We start from the raw sequence: 12295 nt of genomic DNA, 5'->3' as shown, positions 1-12295 counted from the left end.
ATAGCAGATGAAATTAACAAAAGAAACTATAACCATTAAAGAAGTAGTTGTGCATATTATTCCATAATATGCCAATTTCTACATCCATTAACTAATTAATTGTTCTTAGTCAAAAAAACTAATTAATTGTTCTTTTTTTTCTCCAATCCATTTATAAATTTTGTGCAAAGGGATGGTAGAAAACTAAGGGATAATAACTACTACTATAGTTAGAAATGAAAAATTTTCCTTTTTCATTTATGGTAATCAATTGCATGCATTAACCTCTCATCCACTCCTTCATAAAACAAACTCAACAAATTACTTCCTAGCATGAAACCAACACCACCATTTTCTCCTTCATACATTCAAACCAAAATTCATTGTAACATAACACTTTAGAAAAAAAAAATTTAAGACATTCTTTAACATCACATTAGATTGAAAGTTCAATATCCAAATTATTTAATCCTTTGTTTTTTATTTTATATAAAAAACAGAGGTGTGGAACTAAAAGAAGGTCTAATTAGCAATGGTTAGGGCTTTTAGTCACCAAATCAGCATGCAAAAATCGAAGTCTTTTCATTTTAGGAGAATGTTTGAGATCCCTGGGAAACATATTCAAGGTTTATTTGATAGGGATCATGATGAAGGAGGTGATCATAGTGATAATAAAGTTTATTCAAAAAGCTTTGAATCAAGATGTACAAGTGATCAAACATCGGAAATTCAACCAATAGGTCATTCTCTTAATAATGATCTTATTCAACTACCAAATTTGGGTGGTGAGATAGCTAGAATGCCTCCTAAGCCACCAACAGGTATATTTTTATTTTCCTTCTACATTGTTTTAAGTTTAGATTGTAGCAAAATCAATTTGAATGTGATAAACTTATTTCGGTTAAATAGATTAATTAAGTGCTTATAACATAAACACTTGTCTTAAACTTTTGATTAAGATCACTTTGACATGATATGCAATTTTTGTCACAGTCTCTGTAAATTTATCATATTTTTGTTTTAGGTTCTATAATTATTTTTGTTAGTAATTGTTGTACATATAATTTTTTTTATTTTTTATTTTGGTCGTGTTTTTGTTTAGTCATCGAAAAATTTGTTCATAATGAAATCAGTCCTTGTAATATATAGAATATTTAATAATTTAATTTTAGTTTCTCAAATACAAAGTACGTAAGAACTAAAATGAATATTAGACATATATTACACCGGCTACTTCCAACGTGAACAAATTTGATAGGAATTAAAAAAAAACAATAAAGATAAAAAAAAATGAAAAATAGTATATTTGGGAGGATAAAAAACAAAACAAAAATTATAGGAATTAAAATAAAAAATAATATAGTTGGAGAGACTAAATATATATATATATATATATATATATATATATATATATATATATATATAATTTTAGTTTCTCAAATACAAAGTACGTAAGAACTAAAATGAATATTAGACATATATTACACCGGCTACTTCCAACGTGAACAAATTTGATAGGAATTAAAACAAAACAATAAAGATAAAAAAAAATGAAAAATAGTATATTTGGGAGGATAAAAAACAAAACAAAAATTATAGGAATTAAAATAAAAAATAATATAGTTGGAGAGACTAAATATATATATATATATATATATATATATATATATATATATATAAGTATTTTTTCAGTTTTCTTGTTCATGAAAGAAATCACATAAGTTGCTTAATATTATTTTTTTATGCTTTTATTCAGAATCTGAAATGATGAAGGAAAGGTTTGCTAAGCTGCTTTTAGGAGAAGACATGTCAGGTGCAGGAAATGGTGTTTCTTCAGCATTGGCTTTGTCAAATGCCATAACAAACCTAGCTGGTATATATTTCTTTTTTCCTCTCAAACATTTATTTTTTTAATAAAAAATAATAAGTTTGAAGGTTTATAATTCATCATATATTTATGAAAAATTTGGATTGCATGCAATCAAAAATGTATACAGTCCTATAGTCAGGACTTCTTTGGTCTGTCTCATTAAGATAAGACGATCTTGATTATGTGTTCTATCAATGAAATTTCAATTAAGTAATCTTTTTTTTCCTTTTTCTTTTTCTGATTCAATGTAGCATCTGTTTTTGGAGAACAATCAAAGTTGGAACCAATGTCTCAAGAAAGAAAAACTAGGTGGAGAAAAGAAATTGAGTGGCTTCTATCTGTGACTGATCACATTGTTGAATTTGCTCCATCACAACAAATAGCTAAGGATGGATCAACCATGGAGGTAAATAGTCTAATCTAATTGTTTCTTTGTGTAGTATGCTTAAATTCTTTAAGATTTTATTTCGCATTTGATAAGGATAAGTTGTTTCGTTTCGTTCAATTATACGCTCAATTAAATTCTTAAGATTTAATGTAGATCATGACCACTCGACAACGAAGCGATCTTCTCATGAACATTCCGGCATTGCGCAAACTCGATGCAATGCTCATTGTAAGTAACTAATATTTTTTCTGAATCACTGGTATTAGAATGGCTTTGTGTCATCAATTTTGGACTATAAATAACTTTATTAATATGATATTGTAGGACATTTTGGAAAACTTTAGAGATCAAAATGAATTTTGGTATGTGTCTAAAAATGATGAGGAAGCTGAAGGAAACACTATCACTCAAAGAAAGAGTGATAAATGGTGGCTACCAATTGTTAAAGTTCCACCAACAGGGTTATCAGATGTAGCTATGAAAGGGATACAATTCCAAAATGAGAATGTTAACCAAGTACTTAAAGCAGCCATGGCTATAAATGCTCAAGTACTATCAGAAATGGAGATTCCTGAAAACTACATTGAGTCTCTCCCTAAGGTAATATAATTAGATCATAAAAATATTTTGTACATGGCTCTTATTTGTGAAGGATAGGGGTAATATTGTAATTTGCATTGTAGTAGAGTCTGTTTTGATTGACTTAGTTTAACTTACTGATATAAGTAATTGAGAGACTGTTTAGAAGAGCTTATAAAAATAGTTCATGACATGTTTATAAACTGTCTTCAGCTTATCGCTCTAGGGTAGCTTATGAAAACATACCAAAACAATTTGATTTTATTTTATCTTTTGTTATAGAAATAGTTTATATATAAATACTTAGTTGATAAACGCTTAATTAAACTGTTTATCCAAACAAACCTATATATGTGTGTGATGTAAACCTATTCCAAAATACTACGAAAAACCTAGTTGTTCTGCTCTTCGAAAACGTAGTTACATTGTCAAACCTCGTTAAATTTGTGTTGTTTGTCACAAATCTAATCGATTTTTTTATAGACAAGTGTTAATGGTTAGCATGCTAGTAGAGAGTGGGAAATGTTATTAGTAGGGATTGAATTCATGACCTCTTTCTTAATACTTAATCCGTGTCCCAACCCAAACCACTGGACTAATCCTTTGGCCACAAAAATTGGCATATATATTTGGTCAAAACTAAAACTTTTGTAACTAACTTGATATTGGTCTTCATGTCATTGTTAGAATGGTAGAGAAAGCCTTGGTGAATCAGTTTATAAGTGCATTACTGTGGAGTACTTTGATCCTGGACAATTCCTCTCAACAATGGACATGTCCACAGAACATAAGGTACTTGACCTCAAGAATAGGATTGAAGCATCCATAGTGATATGGAAAAGGAAGATGAACAAAGATGGAAAGTCTTCATGGAGTACCTCAATAAGCATGGAGAAGAGAGAACTCTTTGAAGAGAGAGCTGAGACAATATTGTTGATGATCAAACAGAAGTTCCCTGGACTTCCACAATCTTCACTTGATATCAGCAAAATCCAATACAACAAGGTGATAACAACATTGCATTTAATTTTCATGTTACATATCTTCAAATATTGTCGATCACAGATAACAGAAAATAGCAGTTTGTTTAAATTGTGCTACGCCATAGCGTTGCCGCAATAGCTTTTATTTGATAATAATACTTTGTACTAATAGCATATCGCATAGCGATTTGTTCAAATTCCTCTATGTTAGAGGGCTATAGCACTGCTATAGTCACTATTTGACAACACTGATTCAAACACAAATTACGTTACATTAAAGTCACTTCTTACGAAAATTAATTATACAAAATCAATTTTCCCCACCGCAGAACCAGATACAGAATAATAAATGATTACTTTGTGTTGTGTTCGGTAATACAGAACCAGTTTGATAATACTTTGTGTTGTGTTCGGTATCTGTGTTAGAGTCCTTACTTTTCAAAGGCTACTAATGAAATTTTGCTGCTTTTGAAATGATCACAGGATGTAGGACAAGCCATTCTAGAGAGCTATTCAAGAGTTATAGAAAGCTTGGCTTACACAGTTTTATCAAGGATTGAAGATGTGTTATATGTAGATTCAATGACAAAGAATCCGTCATTGGCAGTACCTAGCAGAAGATTTTCATTGGATTCATTGCAAGCGGCTGATCAAACATCTCCAAGCTCTGAGGAATGGATAGGAGGAAGCATGAATTCATCAGAGACACCACCAGCAATGACTCTCTCAGATTTCATGGGATGGAATCCAATACAATGTGGAGGTGAATTGAAGAAGACTAACTCAACAGGTGACTTAGAAGATTTGAGAGACAAAGATGAAAAGGCTTTGACTAAATCTCCTAGATCTGGAACACCAAAGAAAAATTTCTACTTGGACAAGCTTGAGTACTTGAATGCTATAAGAAGTCCGATTGGGCGACATTAATCTCGGTATCGAAAAAGAGAAGGTTTGAACCATGGTTTTAAATTTTGAAGTCTCTGCAATGGCATAACAATTGCAGTTTAAGCTGTATCAGCTGCATTCTCCTGTATTAGCCTGCAATATAAAGATTTGCAGCTTAATCGCAACCGCAATTTAAAGCCATGATTTGAACACAGATTAAAAGTGTAATGCAGTTGTAAACACAAAGATTGAGGCCTTGGTTATGCAATAGAAGCATAGGGTCTCATGAGCTTGTACATTATGTAAGTCAGACTCTTAGGTTATGTAATTTATGTACTTGTTGTAAATTCTTTTATTTCTTCACTTCTTCAACATATTGGAAGATTGATAGTCTTTCTGTGATGTTCACTCTTGATATGTACAAAAAAGCTTTTGAATAGGAGTTTGATTAAGGCTACTACAATCTTTACTTTGGTAAAAAGTGCTTATGAAAAGTCCTTCTATTACAATTTAATTGAGATTCAGATAGTGAATCGGAATACTTATTTTCTGAATAGTTAATCGAACTTATTATGAATCGTTAGATATATTGTCAATAAAAATGTCATTTTTAAGTAAAAATAACACATGACGCAACAAGATTATAAACTGATATATCATAAATAAACTTCATCAAATGCCAAAAGAAAAATAGTTGGTTATACAAAGTTGACAAAAAATGTGGTGGACTACACTAAATTTAAAGAGTGATTCATTAGAATGAATCGATATTTATCAGAATGAATTGATATTCAAGATGAGATTCATATGTAAATAGATACAGTGTAGAGATTCTCTCAAATTTTTCATTGCGTTCGTTTAGATCGCCTCATGAGCCATAAAATATCACTTCCATGCAAAGATCTTCTATGTCGCGCAACCTTTGGAGAACCCTACACAAAAGTTAAGCCATTAAAGTTACAAAATCCATGAGACCAATTCATTAAGCAGCATGCATCAGGAAAGAGAAACATTCGGAAGAAAAACTCACTTGGAAATGAAATTTAGGACTTGAAACTTTTGCTAACACTGACAAACCGTCGCGAACAGGCATCACTAATATATTGTTTTTTAGGATGAGAAAAAAACTATGTTAGAGATGCCAACAGCAAAAAAAGGTATGTCGAAAAACAAAACATTACAACAATATTAACGATACTAATTATTAACTGTGGTCATTCCGAAAAAAAATGTAACATTATATTTTGAATAAGAACATATGTTACCAAAGGCTAAATTGTTGTGCTTGTTAGTTGTAGTAGTAGCTGGCTTCAAATTCTTAGCTTCACATGACTTATGACTGTACATATAAAGTGGCAAATCCTTTTGTGTATGTTTATCTTCTTTTCTTAAAGTAACTTCACTTTTTGAATCACTGCAACATTAGATAAGATATATATACATATTTAGCATGTCATACCTAGCATGGTCTTTCTTGGTTGGATTTCCAGTCAGCAATCCACACAAACCACACCTCAATGGCCCGTCGGATTGTGATAAGATAATCCAAACTTCAAGCTTATTATTTCAATATTTAAAAAAAAAATCTACATTGAAATCTAGACAGTCTGATCTCAATCCAACGACCACCAACGTGCTGACGGCTTGAATGTGTGGATTGTTGATTACAGGAAATTCATCCTATAGCTCATTATCAGATTCATGAAGGTATCATGGAACTAAAAGTTACCTTAATTTTTCAGTGCTTGATCTCTCAAGTATAGGAGCTGATCATTGAAAAAAATTAAAAAAAATTAGACAAATGAAAAGAAAAACAAAAGGCAATGGACTAGTAACATTACATTGTAACTAATTAGCAGAAAAAGAATGTTGTATATATTTCAGGAATCAAGAGTTAACATGAAATATTACGCGACGACGAATATCGAGTATGAAATCTTGTTGGTTTCTCCCTCCATTGCATATTTGAGAGAGCAAGCTTATCAGCATATTGTCCACATGAAAAAAGTCTCTGTCAAAAAACACCATATTTAGTAATGATATTTTTTCACAAGTGAAGCATTTATCTTATGATAATGATACTCATCAATTTTTTAAGTTATTGTGTTACAAGTAATGGCACTAACTTGTTTGAGGGACTGAATTCTTATCTCAGCCTCAGAAAATGAATTTGTGTGAGAAATAAGGCCTTCAAGATTGGATGAGACATTTCCAAGATGATCAACCACAGTTACCATAGCCCTGCATATATATTCTTTTGTATTTTCCATCACACTGCAACAGCATGTACAAATTCAAATATGTCACAACATGTTCATAAAAGTTAGTAATAAGGACACAAAATCAAATGGACCAAAATTTAGAAATGAGTTTCACATGCCACAAATGTAAGCATTATTCATAACAAAGTAGAAAGGAAACAAATGGACCAAGAAATATATAAAAAAGAAATGAAAATCAAAGAAAATAACATGTCAGGTAATTAACAGCTAAATTCTAGCCACATAGACATGAACCACTACAAAATGAATAAGAATGCATTTGTTACAATTTTTTTCATAAATAATCACTTTTAAAAAAAAAATAATAATTACTTTTAAAAGTTTATGTCAGTTTGTTACGACTTTAAAAAAATAAAAAATAAAAAATAATTTAAAAACTACTAAAAATGAAAAGTTGTTTTTAATAGGTACTAAAAAAAATTATTTTTATGACTGATTTTTTTAAAAAAATATTCTTATTATGACAGACAAACAAAGCACTTTATTTTCTTAAAATTCTCTAAAAATAATCTTTAAAATTATAAAATATCAAAATCACTTTTTTTTAGAATCTATAAATCCTTAACCTGTTAAGTGATGACAAACTAACAAAGATGAATAACATTCATATTTGGTATTTTAAGAGTATGGTATAAGTTTATAGTTTAAATGACTCACTCTTTCTTCCCTTCACTTTTCAAGAATGTTGTTTCACAATAATCTGCAGCATGGTGAAGCTGAGCCCTCAGTTCTTTTAGCTCCTACAACCACCAAAACCAAAATTTTAAAACTTAAGCTTAATAAGAAACTATAATAACATAAATATTACAACACAACACAATAGTTTCATTTTCAAACTCAGAAAACTAACATAACTACTAATTTATTAACAAATTGTCTGTTAAAAAATATAATATTTATAAACCTGAAGTGACTTTAGAAAGTGCATATTTTCTTCAACTTCATGCTCAGCTTCAAGTTTTTCAAAGGAAAAAGACTTCAAATTCAACTCCATGCTCTTGTTGAGGTTATGAAAAACAACAATGGTTTTAATAGGAAAAGATAAGAGTCAACAAAATTTCCTTATCAACACTTATTTTTATGAATGAGACTTATGGATTTATGTCATGGTTTTATGCAGCCTATAAAGAGTGATTAAAAGTGATTTGTCTTGTAATATGATGAAACAAACAAAACTCAATTAACAACCAATATTCATTTTGGTGTCTGAAAGTGCTAGCTGATGTCACTATAATGCTTGAATGTATTAAAATTTGTAAATATATCTCCCATTTTTTTTTTGTTAGTATATATTTGGTTCCACTTTTGGACCGGTCATAATTGATTTTAACATATTTGAATACTCTCAAATATAATTATTTATTTCTCCATAATTGATTTTAATTTAAAATTATGATTTATAGCATTAGAGTTTAAACATAACTTTTATACTAAAATTTATTTTTCAACTCACTTTTGCGTAAATTAACTCAAATATAAATCACTTTATATTTAAACTAAAATCAATTTTACTGTTGAAAAAAATATTAGTCACCATAGAATGACTAACAAAAAAATATATTTAAAGATTAAATTGACCAACAAAAAACATATTTAAAGTTTAAGCTAACTAATTAAAAAAATATTTAAGGAATAAAATGATTAAAGAAAATATTTGAGAATAAAATTGATTAAATAAATACATTTGAAACCAAAGTAACTAAAAAATTATATTTTAATATATTTTTATAATTTGAAATTAATTAAATATTATTGTCACAACACCTCACATTCTGAACATAGCATAAAGCTCACATTCTGAACATAGCATAAAGTGTTTACTCGATTTTCAAAATAATGTATATAGAAGATGACAAATAACAGTTTTCAGTCCCGTGACATTTTGTTCTTCCTTTTTTGATTTTATTTATATAAAAAGTGTATGGTAGTGACTGACATAAATAACAGGTCACAAACTAGTACTAGTTAGAGACATGGTGTTAAGAAACTGACATTATGCTATAATTGTGGTTTAGAACTGCTGATTGAGATTAACATCTGAAATTCTATTGATAAAGACAAGATTGATTGTGTTGATTTTACTCTATGATTCTATTAAAAATTATGAAAGTTAAAAACAAAATCAATAATTAATTACCTTTAATTTTTTAAGAATGGCACTTAAATAAGGTAGAGTTGCGGAGTTGGTCCTGGTTAGATTAGGTATGGATTGGAATTTGCTGAGTTGGTCCTGATGGATTGGGCCTAGGCCCATTTCAAAACAAAAAGTAATTTATAAATTAGGTTTAGCTTATTAAAATAAAATATTCAAAGTAATGTATAAATAAATGCTTAATTAAACTTGTTGAAATAATTTATTCAATAATGTTTATTTAAGTTATTTAACCTAATATATATGTGCACATGGAAAAGTTTCATGTGATAAACAAGCACAATTGTAAAGGATGTCTCACATTGAAAAAATTAACTTATGTCTTAAATGTGTCATATAAGCGAATGATTATTTATGGTATTGTTATTTTGACACATTAAGTATCCAAATGCAAACCCTCACGGAGTATTCACACAAATTTGCCCAAAGTTTGGTAAGGAAATTTCAATTTGATCTTATATGGGTGCAAATTTTTTTTAAAATTCTAAGTCCGAGGTGGAGGTGTGTTTATTATCTTGCTACGTCTACACCTACCCCACTAATGATTTTATATTATTTTTATATACATATACTCATTCATTTTTATTTAATACATTTAAATATTATAAATTTTAATTCATTCTTAATATAAAACTTAATTTATGGGGAGTCAAAGGTAGGGTGGGGAAGGAAAAAGTCATTGCCGTTCTACCTTGTTGCCATACCTAATCAATAATATCGTGTGATAACTTTTTATCATATATTTATTTTTAATTTCTTTTAAGTATTTATTGGATTTAATTATCATTGGTTTTAGTTAGATTTATAATTAATGGAGTCCCTACTGTGAACCTCAAGTTAAAATAATTATTGATGGACCACAAATGCTAACTACAAATATGATTAAAAAAAAAAAGACAAAGAAAACATGTTTAAAGAAAGAGAATTCAAACAATTTTTTAGGAAAATAATCAAGCTATTGCAAGTAAAATTGAAAGATCCATGCTTAGAGTTTTTTAAAAGGGTGCATATTAGAGGGACCTATAATTACTTGAACAAAAAATATTGTTGCATAGTTTTCAATCAATTAGGTGTTTATGTATTTGATTTATCCACTAACCAAACAATTCATATTGTTTTGTTTCATAGGTTGATTTTTGAAGTGGAATGTTACCAAAGAAGTTGGTGTGCACATATGAAAAACCAACGATTCTCTATGTGTAGTATTTTTTTATTAATATTTTTTTGTCGTAGAGATAGTAAATTTACAACTCACAAAACCACAATATCTTGAATTCAAATCGAAACAAAACATCCAACATAATAGGGTTTTGTACCAGGCACCCCCCCAATTTTACCTGCCACCCCCCAGTATTTTTTAAAGACTAATATACCCCTCTGTAAAACAGTATAACATTATTCTAAAAATTACCATTCAGATTTCACACCCCACCACTTTCGAAAATTTAGAAAAAAAATGTTGGATTCGAAAGTTTAAAAGTTTCGAAATGAATTTTAGTAAGTTACTCGAAACTTTTGCTATTTTAAAACCTTCGAAATGCAATTGTTGTAGCTAAATATCACTAGAAGGGGGGGTTGAATAGGGATTTTGCTGTTAAAAACAATTTTTAAGTGTTTTAAAAACTATCCTCTTGCTGAGGATGGCTAGCTCGAGGATGGGATTTTTAAATCGTTAGATCTAAGCTGAGTAAAAAAGTAGGAGCAGAATATGAGGGACACACACACAATTTTATACTGGTTCACCCAAAGATGGCTACGTCCAGTCCTCACACCCTTGTGAGATTTCACTAACTTTCAAAACATATCAATCCTCAACCCGAGGATGATTACAACCGTGTATTATCAAGCTTCACCAAGCTTACAATCAATTTCCAAATATTTCCAAGCTTCACTCACTAGGAAATTACAAAGTAGAATGAGAGTGATTGATACTTAATACTTTCTCAAAAGATATACAAAGATATAGTGTAGGATCAAAGAAAGTAATAAGGGAGGATGTGATTTGCTTCTTGAAAGCTTTAAGATGCTTGATCTTTTTATGCAAGTGTGTTGTGTGTCTTCCAATGGAGAGCTTGTATGCATTTTATAGAGATCCAAGCCCTTGATGACCGTTGGAGCTCATTTTCAAAGGATCCAAGGTTTTCATCAAAATTACAGAACTGCCACTCAGCTTGTTAGGCTTAGGCAGAACCATCCTCTTGCAGCATAGTCTTTGATCTTGACATGTCCTTGCTTTTTCACTTTAATCAGAGTGCAAGGCTGTTTCTGAGCTGCATTTTTCGAAGTCTTTAAGGTCTAGGTTGGCTTCATCTTTTGAGGTGATGTGGACAAGAGAGAAAAAGCCACTTTATGACATAGGACTGTCATACTCAGTCCGAGGATCAGATCTGGCAGCAACATGTGATCTTCCATTTTTGGCTTGTTTCAAGTTGCCTTTTGCTAACTTGACTTCCTTATGAATAAAAACGTGCAAGCCCATTTAATGATCAGATTTTGACATTTGCACATGCTTGATAGGTTGCTTTCACTTTTGCTAGCCTTTCCTTTACATACTAGATCTAGCCATATTCACCTTTTTCTTTTGACCTTTTGACTCTAGCTTTGAATGCTTTGTTTATTCATTTTTGACATTGATATACAATTGAATAAACACAATATTCTGGTGAGAAATCAGATTGTCCAGATCTGGAGATATTGCAAATTGCAACAATTTCCATCCTCGCGCTTGCAGCAATTTCCATCCTCACGAGGGTTTTCCATCCTCAGGCCAGAATTACTTTTTCCTTCTTTTTGCCTTAATGATTAATGACCTATTAACTTAAATGAATACACTCAAGAGCACATGTTAGTCATTAACCACAATCATAATCTCTTAAGTAATTTTGTTATCATTAAAATCATTTGAGAGATTTTGTCTCAACAATCTCCCCCTTTTTGATGATGACAAAATTCTTTAGATTATGATTTTAAATAAGACAAAGATAAAATGTTTATGCTCCCCCTCAATTATATGTGTAATAATTTTTAAAACTAAAAATCATTACTCCCCCTAAATGTATGCCAAAGTGTTGAAATAACATGATTCTAATCATACAAATGACATCATGATAATTAGATAATAATTTAAAGATTTGTTCAACAAAGCATAAACATGGGTTCATAAGCAACACAACAATA

The 12295-nt window shown here is 30.0% G+C and overlaps 2 protein-coding genes across 3 annotated transcripts; one reads left to right on the top strand and one right to left on the bottom strand.

Moving 5' to 3' along the window:
• Positions 1-264: 264 nt before the first annotated feature.
• Positions 265-5147, top strand: LOC101493602 (rho guanine nucleotide exchange factor 8-like). The gene is made up of 7 exons (XM_004512930.4): positions 265-800; positions 1736-1852; positions 2101-2255; positions 2391-2465; positions 2562-2837; positions 3504-3821; positions 4283-5147. Exons 1-7 carry the CDS (start codon positions 512-514, stop codon positions 4724-4726), a joined length of 1674 nt encoding a protein of 557 aa, XP_004512987.1. The 5' UTR covers positions 265-511; the 3' UTR covers positions 4727-5147.
• Positions 5148-5325: 178 nt separating this feature from the next.
• Positions 5326-8142, bottom strand: LOC101493282 (uncharacterized). Of its 2 annotated transcripts, none has more exons than XM_027337312.2 (8): positions 7871-8142; positions 7624-7706; positions 6811-6958; positions 6584-6695; positions 6414-6450; positions 5950-6098; positions 5715-5779; positions 5326-5616 (listed from the first exon to the last, which is right to left on the bottom strand). In XM_027337312.2, exons 1-8 carry the CDS (start codon positions 7958-7960, stop codon positions 5530-5532), a joined length of 771 nt encoding a protein of 256 aa, XP_027193113.1. In that variant the 5' UTR covers positions 7961-8142; the 3' UTR covers positions 5326-5529. The 2 variants fall into 2 exon arrangements, with proteins under 2 accessions (XP_027193113.1, XP_004512986.1); XM_004512929.4 differs by having other exon boundaries at positions 6596-6695; positions 7871-8132.
• Positions 8143-12295: the final 4153 nt, after the last annotated feature.

Source organism: Cicer arietinum, chromosome 8 (genome assembly GCF_000331145.2).
Source record: "Cicer arietinum cultivar CDC Frontier isolate Library 1 chromosome 8, Cicar.CDCFrontier_v2.0, whole genome shotgun sequence".
NCBI classification, from domain to species: domain Eukaryota; kingdom Viridiplantae; phylum Streptophyta; class Magnoliopsida; order Fabales; family Fabaceae; genus Cicer; species Cicer arietinum.
This window is presented reverse-complemented; position numbering and strand designations above follow the sequence as displayed.

What these genes read in the sequence shown, in the direction of transcription:
- LOC101493602 (XM_004512930.4), top strand. Translation starts at nt 512, where the DNA reads ATGGTTAGGGCTTTTAGTCACCAAATCAGCATGCAAAAATCGAAGTCT. An exon ending in TGCCATAACAAACCTAGCTG is followed by an intron (nt 1,853 to 2,100) that starts GTATATATTTCT and finishes GATTCAATGTAG; the next exon opens with CATCTGTTTTTGGAGAACAA. An exon ending in GCAAAATCCAATACAACAAG is followed by an intron (nt 3,822 to 4,282) that starts GTGATAACAACA and finishes AAATGATCACAG; the next exon opens with GATGTAGGACAAGCCATTCT.
- LOC101493282 (XM_027337312.2), bottom strand. Translation starts at nt 7,960, where the DNA reads ATGGAGTTGAATTTGAAGTCTTTTTCCTTTGAAAAACTTGAAGCTGAG. An exon ending in GAATTCAGTCCCTCAAACAA is followed by an intron (nt 6,696 to 6,810) that starts GTTAGTGCCATT and finishes GTTTTTTGACAG; the next exon opens with AGACTTTTTTCATGTGGACA. An exon ending in GCACAACAATTTAGCCTTTG is followed by an intron (nt 5,780 to 5,949) that starts GTAACATATGTT and finishes ACAATATATTAG; the next exon opens with TGATGCCTGTTCGCGACGGT.